The sequence below is a fragment of the Cynocephalus volans genome, chromosome 11 (genome assembly GCF_027409185.1).
Source record: "Cynocephalus volans isolate mCynVol1 chromosome 11, mCynVol1.pri, whole genome shotgun sequence".
NCBI lineage: Eukaryota > Metazoa > Chordata > Mammalia > Dermoptera > Cynocephalidae > Cynocephalus > Cynocephalus volans.
In genome coordinates, this window is record NC_084470.1 from 7,109,411 (window position 1) to 7,136,516 (window position 27,106).

The window sequence follows — 27,106 nt, forward strand, 5'->3', positions numbered from 1 at the left end:
GTTTTCTGGAAACCAAGGGTCTGGACTTGTTCTTAAGTCTTACCTCCTATTTCAGTTTTCTGGATACCATAAAATTGCCATGGCCTTGGAAGCAGGCATACCCATCCTATGAAATTGTGGAAACCTTGTGTTTTTGTTTAAAACTAATCATGCTTGATTTGCCTCTTAACTACTGGGACTGTATTCTCATTCTTTCATTAAACTTTAGTTTGATGACTCTAATGTACATGTGACCTTCAAAGAGCAGGAGTGGACCTGAGCGCCACATTTGTGGCAGTGCCCCGAAATTCAGATCTCTAATACCTACCAAACTTGAATGCAAATGGGCGTTTAATTCTTAGCTCTTCAGTTAAAAATCATTATATTAAGTTGGCATGTGTTTGAGTTACTAACCTCCAGATTAGGACTCCATTGGTGGAATCTTCTTGAAGGCTAAAAATTCTAATAAATGCATTGTCCTCTGTTAGTTCCGACTGGAGAAGCGAGGTTCACAGAATTACAGTGCTCACAGGCACCTCAACAGTCATTATGATCCTGCTTTCCCCCACTTTAGAAAAATCTATAAACAAACAACATCCCAAGATTTTAAATGTTTTTTTAGGATTTATTCTCTTAGATTATGGAGAATTTAGGGCCAGGGCCCTCGACTGCGGTGCTTCTGGGCCAGATAGTCTCTGTTGTGGGGTGCCCTGTGCTTGCAGGATGTTCTGCAGCAGCCCTGGCCTCTACCCACCAGATGCCAGCAGCACCCCCTGAGTTGTGACAACCAAAACATCTCCAGATGTTGTCAGATGTCCCTTGAGGGGCAAAATCGCCCCTAATTAAGAACCACTAATTTAGGGTAATGTATTTATAAGTTGTTTTAGTAACCATTTACGTATACTGTGGAGCAGATAACTGCAGAAATCATGAGGAAATTAGGACGTAACTAAGCTGAACATTTTGTCTGAGGATACTTTAGTTCATTTTTTCCTTCGTCTCGTTGGCTTAAATGTGTGTTGGGGCAGGAGGGTGGCGTGTTGCCACTGTGGGAACCACTGTCTTTGTCGCTTGTGGTGAATTAATGATGAGAATAGCTAAGCAGCTGTCAGATTCATAAATCACTAGAAATGAGAGGGGTAACACGTAAAAGTCTCTCCCTTTTGTTTAGCAATTTATCATTTTGCCGGCACATTAATAAACAGAGCTCCCCCGAGGTAAGCCCCTGGAAGATAAATATTTCTCCGTAATTTCCTCAATTGTAGCCAGTAGATCACAAGGGGGAGGAAAGGTACTTGTCACCACAGGTTGCTGGCTTCTTATCCTTCACTTCTTCCACACGGGCAAATAGCAATAAATAACAGAATAGAGTCCAACTGCCGGTAATCAGTTTTTGTTTTGTATTACAGGCACCAGATTTCCCAGCCCCAGGCTGTCAGCCAGGCCGAGCCGAAAACGTACACTGTCCATATCACCACTGTCCGATCATAGCTTTGACCTTCAGACCATGATAAGGACGTCTCCCAACTCCTTGGTCACAATTCTCAATAATTCCCGTAGCAGCTCTTCAGCAAGTGGCTCCTATGGCCACTTATCTGCAAGTGCAATCAGGTATGTATTTTCCAGAATCCATTATGTGTTTTTTAAATAAAATGTCAGCACTTAACTGCACCTGTAGTGTTGCATTTATAGAATCGACTGCCTATGAGGAGGAATAAAGCAGCATGACACTGTGCCTGCACTGGAATGCAGGTCAAATATCATGATAATGAATCGGAAAGCTAGTTATTGGGCCAAAAATACTATATTTTGCAGACATTAATCAGTAACCCACATATAGAAATAACAGTTACTCAGTTATGACGAAATCCACTTCTTAGGTACAATGAGTATGGCTGGCAAATCTTTTTATATTCATACCTTCTCTTACTAATAATAGTTCTTTTGAGAAAAACTAACTTCATACCTGGTTGTGTGACAAGTGTACAGAACAAAAACACAGAAATAAAGAGACCAGTCATGGCAAAAGTCTTGTCTCACGACTGTTGAGAGAAAGGAGTCTCGCAGGAGGGAGAAAGAAAAAGTTAACAGTAGGGTTTTTAGTCTATTGGAAAATAAATGCAGATGACATTGTAAGGCACAGTTAGAGGAAATCTGGCAAAAGAATATTGCCGTGTTTTCTGATTAAGTATTTTTAGCTTAATTTGAAAGATCTCAATTTTGACCCTGTGCCTTTGCTGTAGAAGGAAAGCATTTTGACAGTTTCTTACATGAAGTGTGTTACGGCAGCGCAGTAATTTCATGTGAAGATACACACACGGGCTTTTGTAAACATGATTAATATTAAATATTTCTCATTGTTAGTGATCAAATGTGGGCAGATGTCAGTAAGTCGGGAATAAAAGTAAGCCGATTTAGGAATTTCAGGTGTGTTTAAACTGCTTTTGTCAGCTAATCATTTATTGTTTGAACCAAGCTAGATCACAAATGATAATTTGAGATGTAGAATTAGACAGTATTCTAATTAATTAAGTAATCTTGGTTATAAACTTTAGCTCCCATTTCCCCTAAATTTTTCACCAAAAATTTAAGAATTCTGTTTCTAGAAACTTTTCTGAATTATAATTTTGCAAACCACAGAAGATTTCTTGCTTTAAAAGTACATGCTAAGGGCTGTTTTCACTAGCCTTGCTTTTAAATTATGTTTTGTTTGTTCCTATGAATGGGCAATAGCTACAGTTGTTAAAGTTGACACTCTAGTATGGTGGATATATATATTAGGGAAACCTCAACATTCTGGGAGACAAAAGTGTTTGCCTTAGTAACATACCTACGTTTACCAGAAATAATGAATACCATTGTTTTTTCCATAACGTTCTCCAATACAGTTTTAATTGTTTTCTTGTTCAATTATCAGTGAGGCTTCTTGGCAGGCAAATTAGTGTTTAAGTATTATAAATCCCAGTTTTGATCTATGTCACTGTCTCCTTTTCTTTCTTTTTTTTCTATTTGGTCAATAAAGTGTGGAAACATGGAGAGAAGCAGATAACTACTCACATGGTAGCAGTCAGTTCATAGGAGTGGTCCTGGGGTGTTTCCAGAATTAGCCGCTGGAGTTACAAATGTAGGCTTTGGAATTGGATATATCTATAGCCAGATTCCAGCTCTGCCACCAACCAGCTAGGCAAACCTTAACTTACCCTTTGGCTCTAAGTTCAGTCTTCACATTTGTAAACTACAGATAAAGACACACACTGTATAGGAGAGGGGCACATTTGATTAAAGCCAGCATGGATCCGCAGTGGTGGAGTGAGATTCCTACCCTTGGGCAAAGTCTCAGGAGAACTGATCTGGGAGGATCCGTCAGGAGAGAAGAGCCTGCAGCTTGGCTGCTCTCTGCCAGTGACATCCAGTCTGGCCCTAGGAAGCATGCTGGTCTCAGAACCATGGCCTGGCTGTTCCTGCACTCCTGGCAGATATTCCCAGATCACAGATGCCATGGAACACATCTCAATAAGCCGAGAGTACGCAATCATTATGTGGCTTGACCAGAAGTCATAGGATCTAAGTATAAGAAATGTTGCACACAGTGATATTCATACGAATGATGTTTACCAAAATTGCTTTGTGAACATTCCTTTCCCTTGCTTCTTCCCTCTTTATTTTTTCTTCCCTCTGTGATCTGCTCAGCTATCTTGACGGACTTAGATTAGAACATGGCACACAAATGGTCAAGGTGCTCTCTTTATTCTTACCCCAGCATTTTCTCAAGCTTCTTAGTCTCCTCACCTTTGCATAGGTAAGCTAGTACCAGTACTCAAGAGACTGAAATAATCTTCCCCTGTCTCCAAGGTTCTACACCAGCCGCTTTGTTCACATTAAGGTGGAAGGTCCAAGGAGACCCAGCCCATCACGCACCTACTATCTCCTTTCTTGCCTTTGAGCCTTTCCGTGGCAACTTCCCCCTCAGTGTGACAGCTCATTCTTTACACACATCCGCTGTGTGTTAGGATATATGCTGCTTCTAACGCATGGAATGTGACACAGATGACCCAAGGGGAGATCAACCTGCCGTGTAATATTATTACAATAATTATCATTGGCACTGCTTACCAGCCCTTTAGCTAGAGAAACATTAGTGCTTTGCTTGCCCCTCTTCTAAGTTTCATTTTGTGAGGTCTAAAAACTGACTTCAGGAATGATCAGTTAGTGGTAGGACCAGTGGGTGACAGGGAAAGGACAGAAGCATGAAGATATCTGGAAAGGGCAGCTGATGTTCTCAAGAATGAGAGAGATGAGAGAATGTGGACTTCAGGTGCATGTAATCTCTGCGACAGTGACAGGGCAGGCACCAGGCACATGCCCTGTCTTCACATCACAGCGGTTTGGGGAAGCGAGTGGTGTTGCCCTTGCTTTCCACATCAGTAGGGGTCTTTGCAGGATGAAGCTGGCAAAGTCCCATGCATGGAGGGCATCAGAGGCAGCATCCAATCCCCCACTTGATAATTTACCCCAAACTCATTTGACTTTAACAATGACCTGTTTTCTCATACCTAATCTGCTGTTGGTGTTGGCATTGCATACTGTAATGATGTCATTTAAGTTCCTAAAGATGTTATTAAATATCTAAAGATACTCATTCAGTTTTCTAAAAAATAACATAGCTGTCTCCTTCACATTTGTGCTGTAGTTCAAATGTTATTCTCAAAGAGGCCGATAATAGCATTTACCACTATTTGAAAGCTCCATAATTTGCTGTGTTTCCCTCCAGTAGAACACAAGCACCAGAAAGTTAAGAGCTGTATGCATCTTGTCCCCACCCTACAATACCTGTGTCCTTTCACATTGACACTGTTCAACAGATAGTCCTTGAATGAATGAATAAAAGAGCTCTTTCACAAGTAACTAGAGTTCCATTTACCCTCTTTATTTCTACATGGTAGATAAATAATTCTGGTTTTCCAGAAGTTACAGTCTATATGAATGTTGTATTACATGCTCGTAGGTTGGTAGATGTATAGAGATAGAGATGGAGGGATGATACAAAATAAAAGGGTAAAATAGCAAATGTCTATCTTGAGACGTGTATGGTTCTTGTGTTTACAATTTACATAATTCAGTCTGCTATACAAATACTATATACAACAAATATTTATTCACAAAAGCCCCTTGACATATTAAAACATATACTTGATTATGTCAGACTTTTTCAGACATACTGTCCAAATGTACATCACAAGTCTTTTTTCATCTGTAACTAAAATAGTTTAAAAAAATAATTCCATGCTCATGGGAAAGTATGTTGTGAAATATTTTGTGTTTCAAGAAGTTGTAACTTCTCTATCACCCTGAAGATTCCCATCTATTCACATTTATCAAACTGCCTGCTACCCCCACTCTGTATAGTTAAGAATAACTTATAAGTAGATATATAACCCCATTAGAGTAAAAATAGCATACCTTTGCTAATACCTTACCCCTGGAAATTGAACCGCCATTGGAAAAGAAGACATCTAAAATGACCTTCATATTCCTGTAGTCTTCTGGCAAATGTAAGTGCAGTGAAGAAACCAGTAACCCGCTCATTTCTAACCCACCAAATACAGCTTTCTCACCTTCAGTTTAATGGCTAAAATAAAACTGGTTTCATACCCTCAGTAGTTTTAGGTCAGGATAGCCAGGGAAAGATAACAAAAATGGGGTTCCATATTCCATGCTCATATTCCCCTCTCAGTTGGGTGCCAAGATCTCCAACTTACAAGTGCGTGCGGGGTTTTCTGTTGCCCCCGCCGATGCGCTCAGCCTGGCTAGCTGGCTGTGCTTTCCGCTTGGCGCATTGTCACCCTCTCCCACAGTAGGGCCCTAGAAAGTGGCTGTATCTGGCTGCCCGTTGGTGCTCCCTGAGGCACGGTAGGCACCAAGTTTGGTCTCCACGGCTCCTTGGTTTGTGCTGGTGCCAGAGTAAACGGCTTGTTTATGTTGGATAAACAATGCAAAAATGAGTTGAGAAACATATTGAAGAATAGATGAATGCACTGCCAAGTTACTGGTGTCTTTAAAATTCTGATTCCATCTTCTAAAAATTGTAAGACAACTATCTTTCCCCCAATATCAGTGAGAGTAACTAATGCTACTTAAGAAGGTTAGTTCTCATTTACTTCCTAATGCGATAGTCAGTTTTACATAGTATGTCATTTAATCAATATTCGTTCCCCAAATACTGAGCTGAGTTTAACTATGTGCTAGTCACTGTGCTGGACATGGGGGCTACAAAAATGAATAGAGAGACATGACCTCCACCTTCGTGGAACTCATAGAAGGGAAGAGCCTTTATGCAGATGTGAATGAATGAATGAATGAGTGAGCAAACAAAACAAACTTTTAAGGATTCTAGTCAGTGCTGTAAAGGAAATGACCCAGGCATTCAGAAAGAATAGCTCGGAGGGCCTAATGCAGGTGGCCTGGCCAGGAGGCTGAGACCTGGAGGAGGAGGAGGAGCTTTCTACAACCTTCTGAGAAGAAGGGTGAGCAGACGAAGGCCCTCAGATGGGAACTGTCAGCAGACCAGGGCACCAGGTGACAGTAAACAAAGGGCAGGGTAGCCAAGGCACAGGGTTGGCACCACAGGCAGGGGTCAGGCTATGTCACAGCATCTTGGACCAGTGACCTAAGAGCAGTAGGAAGCTTGGAGGCTGCCCATAAGCCTGTTTAGTTTTACAGGTGAGGAGACTGGTGTGCAGAGACATTAGTGGGCCAAAGCAAAGGCACTCGACTACTTACGTGGCAGAAGCATGGATTCAGCCTGGGGTCTAGCTCTGAACTTCATTCCTCCTTTTCTCTCAGAAATCCTCAAATGGGAGGCATGGCTAAAAGGATTGGTGTGAAATGCTGTTTATAACAGAGAAATAATAATATCTGATGATGTTTTGAAGAAATTGATTATGCTTATATTAACATATGATTTTTTTTAATCACGTCTACATGGCTGACTAATTACATGATCCTAGGTAGTTTGAACCCAATTTCAGTGGAGAGTGTGTCACTGCTATTCATGTCTGTGGGGGTCTCATCTATCTGGTTTTTTAATGGCAAGTAGCTTTTTAGGTTTTTAGAACACATTCATAATTTGAAGCCTAGTGGATTTTTCTCCAGGGCACTGTGACTGCATATGCTGCCTATGGCATGTGGGTGGTGGGACCCTTACTCGTTTTTTGAGTGTGTGTGTCTCTGTGCTCTTTACTTCTGAGGCTCGGCTGAGTTTTCCAATAAACTTGCCCTGGGAACTATCATGGAAGCACTTGCATGCATGCATTCCTATACCACACTTATATAAATAATGATAGAGGTTGGCCCCTTCTCTATAAAACTAGAAAAAAAAACTGTTCTTTGAATGGCAGCTGTTGTACAGGAAATTCCACAGCTGTCACCATAAAGTGGATTACCTGGCTAGCACAACAGCCACAAAGTAGCCACAAAGTTTGGTTTTGATTAACATGCAGCTTCTACCCCTTTTTCTCTCTCTCTTCTGGGAGTCAGTTTCTCACGTTGTGGTGCCCTCATGTTATCTCTCTGCGTTACCTGTAGCCTGACTTTATCTCCAATATTGGTTTCATGAGCAAGAGCATTAAGAGATATGGGATACTGGAAGGTAAATATCATCATTGGATTCTTCAGCCTGTAGAAAACTAGATTTCTTACAGCATGAACTTTCTTAATCCCAGTGCCCTGTCCTGAGGTAATACATCCTAATGGTATCACATAAGTTTCTCTTAAGGATGTTTGAAAAATTCAGCAAACTCTAACAACCAAAACAATTGGGGAAAAAAGTGTTTATAGATGGCCGGTAGGTAAAGTTGATTTTACATTTAAAAGATGACATTTCCTTATAACCCAAAGGTGCCACCACATATTCTTTACTCTTCACTTTGCACTGAGAGATGGTGCCTTTGTGCTTTGAGCCGCCCCTTAGCACCCACACCAGGGCTCTACTGTTGTTTAGCTCTCCAATCAGTCGCCTGCCTGCCTGCCCACCCTGTGCAGGCCATTCTAGATCATGGAAACATTCCAGAGAATGAACCTGGAAACCGATGAGCCTTCTGCTGAAACATCCCCCCTGACCCTTCCCCCACGTATGTACGTGCTGGCACCATAGAACCTAGCACTGCAGTGACGTGGAAGTGAGACATGCCCGTGGCAGCTCTAAGGAAAAGCTGTTACCGTAGGGAAGGGTGAAAAATGCCATGTGGGTTGATATTAAATTATAAAATGTAGCTTTTTACCTTTAAGTGTGCAGTGACTGGGTAATAGAAGGTCCTGATGTCTATTTTAATTTTTTTTTTCAATTTTTTTCTTCATTTTTATGTAAAACAAATCTGTTCAAAATTGTAATCAGCTCTTTTTGCCCTTCCAATATGAATCAAATCATGCTTCTTTATCATGCCATTATTAAGGAGTTTAGTGTACCTCCCACCCTCTTACCACACCGTGCAAAGAATTTATGAAGTATTTTTAAAACACATTGTGGGCTTTTCTCATACACTATTTGAATGGGGTTTTATCCATTTGATTTGAATATTAATGGCTTTGAAATGCCCATATACACAGGGTTGAATAAATGTTTAACGAATGATTTTCTACAACATGAACTTTTAGTGTTCCCACTTCTATATCATTCTGGGAATTAAATATGAGTTTGATTTACAGATTGATCCACAAGAGTTTCTGTACAAATGTTGACTCACGTCACTTCCTTAGTGTGAAAAAATGCTGTTTGTTGTGAAAGTCAAACATGATGATGCATTTTAAAGTTTTATGTATTGATTATAACTAATATATAACTTGCTGGTTATAAATAATTATTTTATTCTTTGAAAATATAAATCGGATATGTAGAAAGCATTCACTTAAAACTTACTGAATGAATGAATGAGATGCAGTGTGTGGACTTTATGGAGTTTTTTGTAGTTGTTTAACCTCCTTATTTTCTACTTACACCCCCAATTTTGCCCAGTTGGGGATAGTTTTCGAGAATCCCAGATAGGAGTCCTCTGTATAAGTTATGTATTACTCTACTGTTTACTGCAATATTAAGAAAAAAGGTTTAGTTTGATTACATTTTGATTATTGACAACACTTTATACCTCTTATTTTTGATAGACAATAAATATACATCATAACTTTCTTAAAGATTCAGACTTTGAGGGTTTTATTTTTAAGTCTTTGGAAAACAGAAGAATTGGTTCCCACTTAGTGGTTTGTTGATCACTTTGAACTCAGCTCTGAGCTGACCATGCAGGTGGAACTAACTGAGCAGTTGTCCTTATTTAGATATACTCAGAACTCTGCACCTGAGCCACTGCATCCAGGAGAATGCTCCTTTAAACAGTCAGTCCCTTAACCATAAATCTATTCTGATTAGCCAGCAACCTAAAATCCACATTTGAACTTTTCTAACATTTAAATTTATCCTGACTTTATAACTGTTGTCATAGAAGAGTGTTTCTCAGTATTTTGCAAGGAACAGCGGTCTCTAGAATCTTCTATTAGAAATACCTGAAACTGGGTAATTTGTAATAAACAGTATTTATTGCTTACAGTTTCAGAGGCTGGGAAGTCCAAGTTCCAGGGAACACATCTAGTGAAGGCCTTGTTCTTGGTGGTGACTCCACAGCAATGCAGGGTGTCACATGGCAAAATGGCTGAGCAAGAGAGAGCTTCTCACATGGTCTCCTTTTAAAGCCATCAGAACCACGCCCATGACCACCGTTAAGCCATCAACAGATTAATCCATTTGCTAGGGCATGGTGCTCACGATCTAATCACCTCTTCAAGACCCTACCTTTCAATTACTATAATAGGATTTCCCACCCTGTTAAAACTGGCACAGTGGGGATTGCGTTTGCAACGTGGGCTTTGAGGAGACAAACATATCCAAATGTTATGAAAGCTCCTCCCAATACTGCTGCAGACTGTATCTGGGGAGGGACATTTAGAAGGCACATTGTCAGTATAGCTCCATGAGGGCCGTACTCCTCAAGAGGGTACAGGCTGCAACCCTTGATCTTGGTGTTACCAGCACCGTGCTCTCCCGAGTGGGCTGACCTCCTTGAGAGTTTTACAACCATGCGCTGCTGCTGCCTTTCCTCCATCCCATTTGCTTGTGAACCCTCATCTCAAGACGCCCGTAACCATGTTGTTAGCACATTGTTTGGGAAGATCTGTGGAATCTAACCCTTTCTTTCTACTGACCTTATTGACAAAATATAGATTAACAGTTATATGTCACATTTTTATAAATATTTACTGTTTTTTTTTCTTAAATACCTCATCTTTTATGTAGTTATTTAGGGAAAAAGTAAAAGCTATAAAAATAGTTTTTAAAAATCATACTTTACTAATTGTTGAATGAAGAGAATTCAGAATTAGAATGTGAAAATTCATCTCCAAGTGCCTCGTTTGGGAAAGAACAGGGTGAGCGGAAGTGTGAAGGCCTTGAGGTGATAAAGCTCAGGTGCCAAGTTTTACCTACAGACCATGTCCTTACTCAGAGGAGACGTAAGAGATTTATAAAATCTTCAACAATAGTAGTACTTTGTATTTCTAGGAAATTGTGGAATGAATACATGAACTATTTAGGAATTTTTTAAAGGCCTTGAAAGGTACAATTTACCTTTTCTTTTTAATTCTGATCTCTGTGATCGCCACAGTGTGTCCTGGGCTGCTGAAGTGCTGTAGAAAGAAGTAAACTCTAGCTTTGTTTATGTAATACTGTTTTACGGACATGTCAAATGGTAGTTTTCAGAGAAAAACTTACTTTTATTTGAAGTGACTATTCTGAGTGTGGTAAGGAGAAAAACGGCCCCCAAAGATGTCCACACCCATGTTCCTGGAACCTGTGAACACGTTACCTTCCTGCTAGCAGGAATGTTGCTGATGTGATTAAGCTAAGGATCATCAGATGAGAGTATCCTGCGTTATCCTCATGGCGCTAATGTAATCACAAGGGTCCTCACGAGAGGGAGGCCGGAGGGTCACAGTGAGAGAATCAGGAGATAAGGTCAGAGTGGTGTGAACCTGGGCCAAGGAGCATGGGCGGCCTCTAGGAGATGGAAGGGGCAGGGAGCCCAGAGCCTCCGGAAGAAGGCAGCCCTGCCGGCTCATTTTAGACTTCTGACTTCCAGAACTCTGCAGTAACAGACAATGTGTGTCATTTTAGATCACTGAATTTGCGGTAGTTTGCTGCAGTAGCAACAGGAAACTAATCCACTGAGGCGGAGCTCCAGTCACTGATGAACTCAGTGTTGCGGGCCTGCCATGTGCCAGTTCTGGGTGCCTCGCTCCCCTGGACCTTACCTTCCAGAGGGAGACAGAGAATCATTCCAGAGCACTGTGTGCTACATGAGAAGCATTATCAGATGGTAGAGGACGGTTGTGCAAGGAGGTGCCGAGAGGTTTCCTTTGATGGGGGTATTGTTGGAGAAGGCCTCTGAGCAGGTGACATTTAAGCAGGAACCAGAACGACAGAAAGGAAACAGCCATGCCATGCTCTGGAAGCAGAGGCAGGAGACACAGCCCGTGCTGACCATGTTGGAGGAAGGGTCCAGGGGGCCCAGTAGTCGGCCTCAACCAACCTAGTCCTCTTACCAGGCTCTCGACTCTGCCACAGGAAAGAATTCAAGAGCAGAGTCACAGTAGAAAATGAGAACAGGTTTACCATAATGTAAAAAGGACAGGTTCCATGGAGAGAGTGTGGCCTAGCTCCAGAGACTGAGCAGGGCCCACACCAAGTTTAACACAAGTTCAGTACATACATCAAGTCTAACACAAAAGCATGAAAAACGTACTTAAAGTTCAGACTGGCTCAAGAGAATGAGCTGCCGCTTGCTGAAAGTTAAGTCTGAGACAAAGTAAAGCACACACACCTCAGCCAGCCAAGGGCAGGTTGCTTCCAGGAAAGTGAGCAGCAACGCTGTCTTCAGCTGGGATTCTGCTTTTATAGCTTTTCTATCTAGTGCATATTCAACTAAGGGGTGTTTCCCAGTTATGTGCACCTGGCATATTCAGCAATGTTCTGTGCTCTCTCCTGAGCATGCCCAGCCACTGGATTGAGTAAGCCAGACCCCTGTGGTCTCATTTTCCAGTGTTGGTGCTAAAAATAGGTCTAACTGGCAACAGTAGCTTTCCTCCCCTGAGGGGAGAGCTCAGAGGAGGGGGCCTGAGACCTCAGGGAGTGGCTGGAAACCCAGAGGCATGTCATGAAACCTGAGCCCAGGGGAACGGAGCACCTCCTGTGTCACTGTTATACAGAGTGACTCCTGCTGTGCTGCCAGACAGAAGCTTCTCAGGATGCGGGGCTCCCAGGTGGGGGCTTGGTTCCTCACCTTCCACAGGAAGGAGGGAGCAGGGGAGGCGTTTTAACAGGCAGGGCTTCCAGGTGTTACTCTGGACAGACCTGCAGGGACCAGTCATCACCCTTCTCTACTGCTTCTAAAGCCACACAAAGACCTCTTCAGGCAGCGTCTGAGAGCAGAGCAGCCCTGATGTCCAAATCTGCGAACCAGTGCTGTGTCAGAGCCCAGAACTTTTTACTCTGTCATCAAATTGTGAACGGGCTCTGTAACCTCAGCCAAGCAGCTCTCCTCCCTGCAGTGCCAATGGCGGCGGCCACTCTGCGGGGTGGAGACAGGGCCTCCAGCGCCTCTCCTTGCCCAGGGGTTTGCATGCCACGCAGAGAGCATGTCTGTTGTTGGCTCCTTACGAATAATCTGTGAAGGCTGAAAATAACTCAAACGTTCCGCGTGCAGTCTAATAGTTGACATGGATTTTAGAGAATGTTTATTGCTGTCACCGGGTTTTACCAGCAGAAAAGTGGCCCTTGACAGGGATGTTACCAAAGCATGTTGAGAGCCTTCACCACCCCTACCTGTGCACCTGAGGATAAGGAGAATCCTGTTTCTAAGAAACTGCAGTGGGAATGCAAGCCTTGTTTTGCTCGCCCCTCCTACATCTTTTTAAAAATGTAACTACCCTGTCTGGCTGTTAACATTTGTATTAATATGGGCATTTTATGCCTTGGGAAAATGTTTTCTTTAATGGTCTTGATTCTTAATTAGGTACTGACTTTTTAAACCCAGAATATGGTTCCTCCCAGAATTAGAGGTACAGTGACCTTCAGGGCCCCCTCCCACGCTGGCCAGGTAGCTCAGGCTCCTGGAATTCAGAAAGGTATGCGGAGGTGCCTGCAAAGTCTGCGTGATGTTGCTGTTATACTTAAAGTAGGGTCTTTTGTTTTTTGTTTCTTTAATGAATACAATAAGGTGGTTATACTTAGTAATATCCATTCACCCAAAGGAAAGGGGGGCATGTTAAATCATTGTGTTTTTTTGATGAATGGCTTGTACACTGAAAAATAAATTGGACAAACTGGCATAGAGCTCAGTGAACATGAAATCAGCTATTAGAAGAAAGCTTGGGAACAAATTCGGAGGCAGATATGCATCTTTTGATTAATGCCCTATCAATCATCCACACAGCTACCTTAGCTAAGTCTTGCTGTAATCATTCATGGTTGCTTTCGGAAACACTGGCAGAAACTATAGCGCTGCAGAAACGGAATATTGTTACTGATTTCTCCCTAACTTACTGTGAACGATGACTGTTTTCACCATGTTCTGCCTTCCTTTATTAAAGAAACACAATACAGAATGAAAGGAGAGTTCCTCAAAGCCTGGTGAAATTCTCCGAGGGTATTCTTAATGATATTCGGTCTTAAATGGGCAAGCTATTGTAGTGTAAGGTTCTCTGTAGGAATAATAGTAATGTAATCCCATTGAAGCCGCCTTTTATGGAGTGTAGTCAAATAGGCAGAATGTACAGTCACATTAATGAACAGAGTATATCTTTGGAATTATTACTTAAAGTTGTAGAAATGGTTTGAATTTTGTTATTGTAATTATTTTATTCTCAGTTAATGTGCTTAACATCAATAGTAATTAACCCACCAGACTGGAAATTTGCATGAGTTCTAACTTTGACATTACAAGAAACCCTGATTCTTTCTGGGTATTACACAGCAGGATGGTGGAAACATAGATATAAATATTTTTTTCACTGATTATTTTTTTAAAAGAAATTTCCACGAATACAGTTATTAGTTTTTCATGGATTTTTGAGCCATGGGCAAATTCCTGAAGAGCACTCCATTCTTTTAAGAGGATTTATTTCTAAACTATGCTGGCACTATGGAGAACTATTTGGCACTGCCTGCTAGCAGAGAAATCTTTAGGTAATATCACTGCTTCCTCAGAATTTACTGTAGCCTGGGAAATACTGTGGCATAATACAGTAGTGACAAGCATTAGCATGCATAATGGGCTCTAATAGACATTTAACGCTGTTTAGTTAGAAGCGGGAGCTGTGCTTTCCCATTGGAATATTCCTCCATCGGAACCCATTGATCACCGATTTCAGTGGGGAGAGGTTAATCCATCAGCCTCTGTAAGCAGACGGCACTGATGGAAATTCTTTAGGTGGCATTGTGGATGAACCAAGCTTTCCATCTTTACAAACAAATGAGTGATATGACAAGCATGGTGTTCAAAACACATTTAACCAATTGATTTTCTTTCCTCTTGTAATAAGATCTGGAGACATATGAAAGTGCACGGTGTGAGCTAAGATTAAAGGAATTGCCCCATGCACAGGAACATACAGAACTAGGAGCCACTAACAGTACCGTAAAGCATGTAGTCACTCATTCTCTTTTTTATATAAAGTTTGTTATTGCAATAAATAGTTATTATTGAGCGGGTGCCTTTCATTTCTGTTTTGCAGAGTCTTATTTCAGGTCCATGTGTATGTGCACACACACGCGTGTCTTGTCTCAGTAGTTATCTTTCTCTTGGAAGATTTCAGGATGTTTGGCAGTAATCGTTTCTACCTTCCTATTTAATCAGACAGACCCAATGTGGTTTGGGATGGTAAAATTAAAGCCAAAACTAAAGCTACATGCGATACTCTGTACTTGTCAGCATTGATGGTCTTCTCTTTTTTATCTCCCCACATGCAGCCCTGCCTTGAGCTTCACCTACCCTTCTGCGCCCGTCTCCCTCCACATGCATCAACAGATCTTAAGCCGCCAGCAAAGCTTAGGCTCTGCCTTTGGACATAGCCCTCCACTCATCCACCCTGCCCCAACTTTTCCAACACAGAGGCCTATTCCAGGGATCCCTGCAGTTCTGAACCCCGTCCAGGTCAGCTCCGGCCCTTCTGAGTCCTCACAGGTGAGAGAGAAAGCTCGGTGGGCTGGTCCGTGTTGGTTCCTAGTACCTCAGTGTTCTCATGGCTTCCATACTGGCTTCCTGACTTTGTACCCCAGGGGTATAGTCTTCAGTCTTTATGCACGGACTGTGCACATGCATCCTTTTCATCAAACAGTCCCTTCTTCCACCAGAGTCATTTTCTCATTGGTGGGAAAGCAGGCTGCTTGATAAGGCTCTTCTCTGAAGTGATTCCTCCATAAACCACATCCAGTGTAGACACAGCGTGTGGATGTATTGCTCTGATTTGGTCACTGTCTACACCCTTGACAAACAGCAGTTGCTACTTAGCATCCGGCAATGCTTCAGAGCAAGGGTAGAATTGTACTAGACACTCTGTTCTTACTTTCACACTGATATGGTTTGGAGAAGAGTCAGGATGCTCTAATTAAAGAACTTCACAAATGGTTCGTGTTGGTCTCCTATCCACCTCACAACTTTTGTTCTGTTGAAATACATTGTTGGAGCTTTTTAAAGCCTAGGGCTCCAGTGCTATTTTTCTAGCTTTTAAAAGCCACAGGGAGTTTATCTACCTGTGAGTTAAATATGAAGAGCTGCCTCATGAATGTGTTTTCCAGCTTTGAACATACTTTCTAGACTCTGTTACCTTGGAATTGGAGCATCCCAGAGTCATGGCCGTATGGCCAGTAAGCCTGCTTGTCTCAAGTCACAGGTTTTAATCATGGCACTGCTCATTGATCAAAACCTAATTTTTGTCTCTGGCCCTGCAAATGTGAACAGCAGAACAAGCCCACAAGTGAGTCTGCGGTGAGCAGCACGGGCGACCCGATGCACAACAAGAGGTCCAAGATCAAACCTGACGAAGACCTGCCCAGCCCAGGGGCCCGGGGGCAGCAGGTAGGACACCCAGGCTGTGCAGGCCAGCCCCCACTCCTCCCTAGACCTGGTGTCTTTCCACAGCATTTCCCTGTCCACTGCCTTTTTGGCCTTGGCATGCTTGATGGAAGGCCAGTTACAGAGTGACTAAATCTGTTTCTCTAGCTAAGAAGCAAACATGAGCAATTCAGGAAGCTGTATAGGCTACACAATCCTGATAGTCTAGGCAGCCTGAGAGTGCAGGCAATTGTAGTTCATAGAGTAAAAGGCTTGGTTAATCTGTTGCTGACCACAGATGGGACCAGGCTTCAGGTCTCATCCCTGGTCCTGTGCCTGAATTACTGAGCTCCTGGCCCCAGGACTGAGCTGGGGCAGAGCTGCTGATGTTCCCTACACTGATCATGCTGTGATGGTTTCTTATGTTGCTACTTTCCACTTGCAAAGAGATCCTGGAGAACCAGGAGGAGATCTAAGTCTAGTCAGTCTTCTGTTCATCTACCCAAAATCCTGAAAGGAGGAGTTTAGACATTTCAATCTGGACTCTGCTTCCAGTCACTTAGATCCTCTGGACCTCAGTTTCAGAATGTGTAGGTTATACCCATAATACCATATTATGGGGTTCTTGTGCCTGACACAAGAAGGAGCTCAATGATTGTTAACTCCCCCAAATAGGAGTCTAGACATCCACAGAACCTTGACCTTGCTATCTATCATCAATAGATGTTTTAACCTAAATCTGACTGCTTTAACCCAGATTTCCTCTTCAGTAAGAACTTTGAGGATGGATTCTGAAACTGATCCTTCTTCTTGCATTTTGCTGGACAACAGCCTTGCTGATTACATCTCAATGCTTGTATACAGTTTTTATCATCTTGCCCCAAATTAGAATCTGAATCTACACACCTAAATGCCCTTCGGAATTCTGGAAATTCTTTGTATTTGCACTGCTCTGAAGCTGCAGTAGAAGACTGGAAAGGACTGTGCCCCAGCTTTAGATACTGTGGTTTTCCAGCTTTGGGCTGTGAGGGTATCTTTGAAGATCACAGGTTGAATCAGGAAGGCACTATCTATAAAGTCCACAGAGGACCTCACACAGCCTCCAACACCAGGGAAAACAGAATTAGAAGTACTCATAAGCCATTTCTCTGGATTACAAAAATATAAGAATAAATAATTTAATACACTGACAAGAATTAAAACAACTAAACAAAATAGACCAGTCTTTTGGGTAAAGACTACATGACCTAATTGCTTTTCTTATGCGTTTTGTTTTGTGTTGTTTTTGTTTTTTATTTTAGATGACATTGTAGTTTATTTTCAGCTTTGTATTCAAGGCAGCAAAATTTGGCCTCAATTTTTATGATCTGAGCTGTTGAATCACAAATTAAAAATCTGGGAAGGTGTATTTGGAAAATCTGAAAAAATGCATACACATGATTCCCTGCGATTGACTTCTACTCACGAAACATTCCTGACAGACCTGGGTTCTGTTTTACTTTCACTGAAAAACCGCATTAGGAGAAAGACAAATCTAAATCAGGTTTTTACTTTCCTCTTTGTCTTCCCTCCCACTGTGTCTGATTTTATTCCCCCATCTGCTTTCTTCCCCCACCCCTGCCTTTCAGGAGCAGCCGGAAGGAACAACCCTAGTCAAGGAGGAAGGGGACAAAGACGAAAGCAAACAGGAGCCCGAAGTCGTCTATGAGACCAACTGCCACTGGGAAGGCTGCACCAGGGAGTTCGACACCCAGGAGCAGCTTGTGCACGTAAGTGAGGGCGCTGGAGGCTGGGCTCTGCAGCGCTGCGACCCTTGCCGCGGAGGTCGGCTTCTGTGACCCTGCGCTGAGTCAAGTTTCTTAGTGAGCAGCGTTGCAAACTGGAGAGGGCTTTATGACTTTCTGAGAATAAAGAAAACCGAGCCACAGTGCTTGACCTGTTCAGTCAGCTAAAGCTTAGTGTAAAATTCAATAAAGTCTTCAATAGCGAGTGTAATGACTCTGATCCTGTAAACCAGAAAACAGTATTTTGAGTTAGCGACTTTGATGGTTATTGAGTAATAGTAAGCTGGACATGAATTATTATTAACCTTTTAACCAAGTTTGATTCCCCTTCCAAGGCCCAGTAACGATAAAAAAAAATCGTAGGGGTGGGGACTCCTTTTTTCCTCTCTCAAGCCCTCAAGGCCCAATTACTCTCCCATTGCTTCCTGCAGCAGTGGGTGCCCTCCGTGAAGCAGGCAGATGTTTCGGGTAAGCCATGAGCAGAATTTCCTGACTTAAGACCAAACTCTGTGGGGTTAGCAGTTTCATGGAAAAAGTTATATGTGCTTTTAAATGTGTTTAATGCTGTATGTTTTTGAAAACTGCAGCATGGTCAGACTATGGACCACACCTCCTCCTGCCACACCAGGTTCAGACATCAGCTGCTCCTGCTCCTGCGCACCATTTCGAATAGTGCAGTGACACAGCTGCCCCTGCCCCGCATGTGCATGGAGGAACTGACTTTGCCAGGGCTTCCTTAGATGAGGCACTTTCTCAAAGGCCAGTGGAGTGTCCCTGGCAAGTGGAACCAGGAGCAACTGACATGGAAGGGCATTTAGATAACCAAGAATAAAAAATACAGGCTGGTACAGCCTCCGTGCAGAAGCATAGCGTCCTGTTAAGGCATTAAGGATGGTCACAGTGTGGCAGTTTCTTAAGCTTTTAATGTGATGGAAATGTTGACACAGAGCAGTTGTGATTGCCCCTCTCTAATACACACACACACGCACGCACGCACACACTCATCATCCATTCTCTTTTTTTTACAGAAACTTTGTATGTTTAGATGATCCATATTTCTTGATGACCCACTTCCATTTGGATTAAAAACTGAAATTGCAGAGTCCCTGTCACATCCCACCTGCTTCACAGGCTGCGTGAGCTTTTGAGGTGTCTCTCCTGTAACTTGGCCCATCCTGTTATACATCCCACACTTTGCAGTTACATTATAGTTAAATACACAGTTTGCCAGGTTTTGAGATCTGTTATGTGCTGAATGTTTGGAAGATTTAATGTGACATCAGCAGAGTTTCCCACCCTTTTTCTTTGTTAATCATGTCTCCTTGTAATTGTATAGAAAGAATTATAGATTTCTGAGCACAGCAAAAAACGAGAAAGTCAAATGTTTTTAATTAAGGTATATTTCCAGATTTTTCCATGAACTTAATTTGATTCTTTCTTTTTAATTTGATGCAAGTGTTATTTTTAAGCCAAGCATGACTTAATGGCCCTATATTCTTGCTGACTGTTTTAATAGAAACCACAAAGACATTGTAATACTAAGGGGGAAAAAAGTTTAGAATTTTTCTTTTAATATGGGGAAATATTCACAGAGCAGCATGTGCCATGAATATCCTTAGTGACACAACCAGTGCACAACGTAACTGAAGAGCATGTTTGTGTGAAAGCCGCGGTCATAGAAAAGACGCTGACAGTGCTGCTTGCTTTTTAAAACATTCTGAGGATGGCCCGGTCTCATGATGATGTTTTGGAGGATAAGTTATTGGAGCTTCTAAGGAGTCCTGTGATGGTGGTTCAGTCATTATCAAATGAAGAATGAAATAGGGGTTTATTCCAAGTCTGCATTTAAAGTGAATTGTGTTCCTCACGAGAGAGCGGGTTGGAGGTAACATTTTGTGGGGTGCGGTAGTAACTTAAGCCTTTAACTAAGTAATGTAAACGTGTTTAAAAGATAGTGAATATTGAAGGTATTTGTATTTCATGTCAGTGACAAAAGGTCTCTGATGTTTTATTAGAAAGTTCTGAGCAGTTTTAAGGGAAGGCTGCTTAAACTACCAACTAAATGACCACCTTGTTGTCTACTTATGAGAACTATCTGTAAAACCCATGAAAGCACACGTGTACAGTGAATTTTTTTTTTCTAAATCTGAAGAAATTCATGTCAGAATTAAAAGAAAATCCAGTGTGTTACCTTTAGATATTAATTTTAGTCAAATTATATGAGTGAATAAACTTAATTAAGTGAATTAAAAATTATAACACAACAACATAAATATACTAGTTCGTATCACTTATTTTCCACCTTTTTCCTCATTGTCTGAGGTGTGGAAATTGCAAATTTGTGTATTTAAATTGATTTTACATTGCATGACATACACATACATTTGTACTCAGTGTGTCTGGTCGCATTAGCAGTGGCCTGGTATAGAACAGGTGCTTTCTATTTCGTGGATTGAAGGAAAAGCTAGCTACTTCAAGTCCACCTCATTACTTTGGTGGCAGCTGGGATAAATGCCACTTGCAAAAACCACTTTTTTAGGGACAGAGGGAAGCATTAATTGTTTCCATTTCCGTGACTATCCTTGGGGAGAGGATATCTTGTGAATTAGTTGAATTTTCATGCTGCGTACAACCAAGAGGCAAGGTGTTAAACCATTCTGATGCTCTGCCTTATTTATGGCCGTGACCCATTCTTTTTCCCCCTCTTAAAGTTAATAGAAAGATTCATGATTCTTCATGGTTGTCTATCTAGAGTCTGACAGTCCCGACTGCCTGCTAAAGCAAGTCACTATCTATAATTGATATCCTTCCGTGGAATAGGGTGCTGGCTGCAATTGAAGGGCTTTGCTGAAAGCTCTTAAATCCTGACAAGTTCTCCCCTTGTTCTGGTTCAGTCGCTGAGCTGCACAGCTGGAATTCCAGAGTTATTTGAACTTGCTGCAGAAGGGAGACATGTGTTTCATATTAGCAAATCACAAAGTTGAAGAAGAGAATTAGGAACTCGGCTGACTTCGCCCGCCAGGTAGTCTCATTTCCAGTGTAATGCACTGCATGTACCTGGAAAAGATCACCTCGTCCATTACTGTCTGAACAGAAGGGCGAAACACTGCCTTCCCTTCTTTGCTTCAAGCCCTTCTCCTCCTCCAATGTGTGTGTGTTCTGGTTTTGCAACTGGGGTCTTTATCACTGGGATGATTAATTAATTTCTCCTCCCAGAAGGAGAATTATGATTGGGCTTAGTTGCTCTCAAGCTAGTATTAAATTTGTCACGAATTTGCTTCTGTGACCAGAAGCTGAGGAGACAGGTTGTGCACTTCTGTTAAGCAGGTTTCTGTTGCACTTTGTCCTTTTCTTGGTGTCGTTTAAAATAGAAGGATCAAGAAAGCAAAAGGGAACATAGTACAAAAATTAACTTCAAGTACATTTGATTAAGACTGAATTTATTATTGATTTGTCAAGACATAAGTATTTTCCATTGAAATCTGAAAGACATATTCTAACATTTCAAAATAAGTAGAAAGTCCACATTTTTTCTCTCAATTTTAAGTTAACTAGACTCTCATTTTGTTGATGTGCATTGTATTACAAAAGGCATGACTCTGAAATTTAATGTGTTTCTGAAATTCGTAGACTATCAGTTCCTAGATCAGTTCCTGGTGTTTGGTTTGGGTTTTGCTTATGTTACTTGGTTTTGCTTGTGTTATTACATAAAGCAACTCAACCTGGCTTCTCCCATGGATTAGAGACACCTCCAGTCCTTACTGAGGTCCATGTCCCTCCTATTTTAATTTTGTCCCAGATGTAACTGCCATCTTTGGCTCTTTGGTAGTGGTGGCGTCTGAAATACGCACAGCTCGTCTCAGCTGCTCTGAGACCTGCACACGTGGTGGTGAGTGACACTGTACAGACCACCAGTATTTGAGAGGCTTCTTAAAAAGAGGAAAGGGAACAAATGCAAAGAGCATGCATCTTAGTGTGGAATCACCACTGCCGTGTGCTGGTTGTGCTTGAAAACATCCCTGCTGAGATCTGAGAGAATAAAAATAGTGTAATCACCATACTTCATATTTACCTGTTTGCTGAATCTCTGCAACTCCTTGGCCTTGATTTCCACAATCCAATCTTCTATTTCTGTTTAAGAAATGACACATATCATATTCTTCCCAAAGGTCTCTTAGAAGTCAAATTATTTTTTAACAGCTTTATTCCCCAGCCTGACCCCAGCAAAATGACCTGTGGTGCTCCTTGGCAGTTACATGGGGGATGTTGTCTGCTGCCTGTGGGCAGAGCCCCAGCGAATGTGAGAAGCATCTGTGTTAGCACCTGCTTCACCTGGGTGGCACTTAAGTTGCTGTAACCCTCCACTTGTATCTTTTAAGCACAGTGTCAAAATTTCACCTTTTTGTAGGGTAATGAACCACCTACTTAGATTTTAAATGCTTTCATATGCTAAGAATTTTGATCTCTAAAAGCATGCTGAAGTTTTCTTTATCAGAAGACTACAGTTATAATCACCTTGCTGCCATTTGGAAACAAATTCTATACATTGGCAGCATGAGAATAAAGGGCTTTCTTTTTAATATCATAGAGATTTAGATATAAAGAAAGCACATCTAATTTGTGAAGAATTGATGTATCCGTAGAAATGCAAGGAAGAGTGAGGATGTGAAGATATTATTTTCACATTAATACCGTGATCCAAAATTTGCATTTTAAATGTTTTTCATCTAATTTTGATTCCTTTGCTAAAGTTGCCTTGTATATCCTTACCTAAGAGAAAATTGAGTTTAAGATGTGATAGGGGTGTCAGATATGAGGCAGAAATTAGTTTTGTGTGCACATTAAACCTAAAACGAATAAGTAGAGATTTTGATCTTATTTTCCCTACATGGAGTTGCTAGTTAATTTAGTTACTCTAATTATTTGGAAACATAGCATGTAAAATATAGACTAAGAAATACAAACTTCAAAGCTATCCTTAGACAATTTTGCCTTAAGGGTCATGTTCTTGTTGAAGTTGCTGACTAAATTGCACCTGCAGAAGTCGTGCCCACAAAGAGACACTCAGGAGGCTATGCTCAGGAGGCGAGACCAAGTGTGAGGGTGTGCAAGGGCCCAGCCGGAATTCTGAGTGGCAGCCCCATCTCCGCCCTGACTCTTGGGATGACCTCTGCGGAACCATCTGACCCTTTAGAACGTTATTTTCTCACTTATCATACTGTGAAACAGCCGTGAAAATAAACGCAGTCCCCAGCGTCCAAGGCCAAGCCAAGATCACATGCAGGAGGTCTAATGAGAAACAGACAGAGGGTCCACACGAGGTCACTGAGTCTCACGTTTTTCTGTGTGTGCGTTTCCTGCAGGGTTGAGTGGGGGAGGAGAGGAGTGGCACTGCTGGTTTCTTGGCTTCTGTGTGTTTGCTCTAAGGCTGATTTTTATTAATTGTTGCTAAACTAGGATGTGCACATGGTTGAAGCCGGGAGAACCCCTTCTCTTCCCAAGTGCGTGTCTGATGAATGGGAGCTGGCCGAGACGTTTGGCTTCCTTGAGCCTTGGTTTTGGTCAGAACAAGTGAGGGATTCTATTGATTAGAATAGGAACATCAAGCAGGTCTCCTCTCCAGTGCCAGCTTACTGGCCGCAGCCTCCCGGAGAGCTGGTTGAGTTCTCCGTCCCCTTTCGGCCTGGGAGGGAGGTTGGGTGGGGGTGGAGGGATGCCGCAGTCTGTTACAGATAACTGCCCCCAGGTCGGCTTTAGGGAGAGGCAGTGTATTAGTTACTTTCTTAAAATTGTTCATCCACTGATACCCCCTGAAATATTTTATCAAAATCTTCATCCACGGAACTGTTTCTGCCATTTGGGGGGTATTTTCCTATTGAAAGCTTTTGAGTGATTCTGAATGGTACCTTAGGTGAGATTCTGAATTCTGCCAATAATTAGTCCCCTGAGATAATCTGTACAGACCCGCTTTATACCAGAGGGCACAGTGGTCCCTTGGGGCGAGGCTGCAAACCTTATTGACACGTACTTGCCTGCAGCGACAGGTGTGCTGGCATCGTGTGTGCTCTTGTTCTCTGGGGCAGTATGTGCCAGCCTTAGCAGATCAGCCCTCTCTCCAGCAGCTCTTCAACAGAAGATGCCAGCGCTCAGCCAGCACCCCACAGCAGGGGACAGCCGTGCGGTTTCCAGAGCATGATGTGCGCCCTGAAGAACCAGGCAACCGAATTGGGAGGGGGATATAGGGAAACATAAAAGCATAGTGAACAAGGTGAGGCAGGACATAACAGAGCCACAGCTGAGGAGTTGAGGTTCTAGGGACTCAGAAGGTGGAGGAGTGTGTGACGGACAGCAGAAACGAGCTCTGGAAAACAAGCGGGAAACACGGTAACGTCAAAGCGGGTCACGCAGGTGAACTGAGGCCTGGTTACCTTATCATCATGATGGCTCTTACCTGTGTGAGAAGGAACAGCACCTGATCTGAAGGCATACTTTGCTTCTTACCTTTCCCCCGTGACATACCATTGAGTTTCAGGGCTCAAGACTTGCCCGCCTCCCAGACAGTCACACCCCGACCTTTGGCTTCTGCATCAGTGAAATAAGGGCGATGATAATATATTTACTCCATAAAGTGGTTGGGGGATTAGCTAAAAATAATACCCTCAATAAAATGTCAGTGACTCTCCTTACAGAAGAGAGGAGTTGGTATTTGGGCAGTGGCTTGTTTGGCATGTCAGCATGAAACTAGTACCTGTGTAAATACGCTGACTAGGCTCCCAGCTCATGATATCCTCAGGAGAGGAGCTGGAGAGGTCCCTGGTCCCTTCTCGCGCTCACTTGTGCTGTGTTGAGATTCAGTCACATCCTGTTTATGTGTTCTGATGTCCTAACATCCTTCTGAAAGTTCTTCTTAGTTGATTACTCTAAAGCAAGGTTTCTCAACTTTAGCACACTGGAGCAGATCATTCTTTGTTGCAAGGGGGTCATTGGGGGGGAGGCTGTCCTGTGAGTTGTAAGATGTTTACGGTACACTGACCTCCACCTCCTAGATGCCAGTAGCACCTCTCCCCCACTGGGACAGCTAACAATGTCTCCAGACGTTGTTAGATGTCCCTTGGGGAGCAAAATTGCCCCATGTTCTACCCTAAATCATTCTTCTTGCAGTGGGGAGGGGGGAGCAAAAATATATATATAATTTTTTTGATTAAAGAAGATTTTTTCCTGCTTTAATATACTTTAGGATGTCCAAATTAAAAAGAAAAGCTGACCTTATTAAAAAATCTCTAGCAAAAAGCTATTTAAATGTATGTATGTGATGTATGTGTGTGTATAAACTGCAGAACTTAATTTAAAACCACGTTTGCTGAGGCTACATACTCAGTAGCTCTCAGCAAGGCCCACAACCAGTCAAGCCCTTTTCCTTGGTGGAGAAACTCCATCCCTGTTTTTTTGGCAGCCCAAGGGGAGTCACTCAGACTCCAGCTTCTGAAGTCATGGCAAGCAGGGCTGGTCATCAGTTGCAGGAACAGAGAGCAATTTTCTAATGTAAGAACCTTTTGAAGATCCGGGGATATTTAGACTTTTCTGGGTTTAGCCAAATACTGCCGTAGATGAATTTTTTTTTTTTTTTTCTAGAACAATTACTGTCAGCGAGAGGAGAGTCCTGCAATTGCATATTCTCAAAGGACCATGTGGCCCAGGCCTTAGACTTAACCACCCCCGTGCCCCCCGCCCCCCTGCTACTAGTCAACCAGTGTTGATCAGTGAGCACAGGTGTGGAGGGAGCACCGAGTGGTGTTCCCATATCTGCCAAAAGCTTTTCCTGACTTGGCGTAAGTCACCCCACAGCTTCAGTCCTCAGTTTCTCACCTGTGCAGTGGAGATAACAGTGTCTGCCCCACTTTTCTCAGAGGGATTTTTCATTTGTGTTTTGTTTGTGAGGATGGAACGAGATTGTATGATGGAAATGCTTTGTGAGCCTGAAAGCATTATTCAAACATAAGGAAGAGTAGAATCCATGGGAGGTAGTACTAATAAACCCAATTAATTGAGGAATGGAAAGACGAAGGAGACTTTTTTAAAAATAAAAATAGTTATAAGTATGCCATTGATGGGGTTATCCTGGCTCACTATGTAGGCTGTCGATCTCACCTGCTACAGCACATCGCCACTTGGTGCCACTAAGCAAATGCTTATCAAACCTGGGGAGTGACTGGCCTGAGGTAGGGACAGTGGGGAGAACATGACCTGACCCGTGCACTTTTTATGTCGATGCCTTTGGATAGGGACATGCTGGGCAGCACTTTCGGGTACTGCAGGTGTGCAGGCAGTTCTCCTCAGTGGAGAGGGCAAGGCCAGGGTGCCCAGGAGGGTGAAGGAGTGGCTTGTGGGGACCGGATTTGGACATGGTCTTGAATAAACAGATGAGCTTAAACAGGGAAAGACCTGTGTGGAGAGGTGTCGGGGATTCTGTGTTGAGAAGACAGCATGAAGAGGTTAATGGATGCAGAAAGTACAGGAGAATTTTATCCATTATTGTGGCTAGTACAATAAAAGGCTGGAGTTTTCAAGATTTCTTTGGATTAGAAATATAATTACACAATGATTCATTTTATGCTTTTTGGCTGGAGAGTGGTAACTAATGCAGTTATAGCAGAACCAAAGTGTGTCTAGAAGATTAAAAAGCAGAGGAGCACCATTTCATGGAGATGTGATTGCTGGGCGAGGAGTATGACTTGCGTTCCAGAGGGAGTAAGGAAAGTGAATGTTTCTGATGAGAGGAAGGACGCGAGCCAGCATGGGCTTTAGAGAGATGGGGCTGAGCTTTCCAGTAACAGTTTTGGCACCTGATGTGGATGTTGTCAACGTTCAGAGAGATGTCAGAAGTTTGGGGGTTGCGGCATGGGCACCTGGGCAGTAGTTTAGCTCATGGAACCCTGTCTCTTGCTTGTGCACCCTCAAAACTCTTTACTTAAGGGTCCTGAGATTCTGTTGTCTTTCTTTAAAATAGGACTATCAAGTTTGTTGGGAGAATTATCTCTAATAACTTATGGAAGATACTTGCTACGGCGCTAGTCAAGTTTTTAGGGCCAGTTAGTAATGCCTTTATTGTAATTTTCTTTTGTTTTTGTTTTTCCATTGTTTTGCTTTTTGGTGTGCCTTATTTTCTAGTTATGAGTACATGATCTTGAGTTC

At 42.5% G+C, this 27,106-nt stretch overlaps 1 protein-coding gene across 1 annotated transcript in view; it reads left to right on the forward strand.

The window, feature by feature from the left end:
- Positions 1 to 27,106, forward strand: part of GLI3 (GLI family zinc finger 3) — a 263,430-nt gene that overhangs the window by 186,911 nt on the left and 49,413 nt on the right. The window contains exons 7-10 of the mRNA XM_063113777.1: positions 1,389 to 1,590; positions 15,047 to 15,260; positions 16,041 to 16,154; positions 17,759 to 17,899. Of these exons, the coding sequence (XP_062969847.1) occupies positions 1,389 to 1,590; positions 15,047 to 15,260; positions 16,041 to 16,154; positions 17,759 to 17,899 (671 nt within the window). The remainder of the gene's footprint in view (positions 1 to 1,388; positions 1,591 to 15,046; positions 15,261 to 16,040; positions 16,155 to 17,758; positions 17,900 to 27,106) is intronic.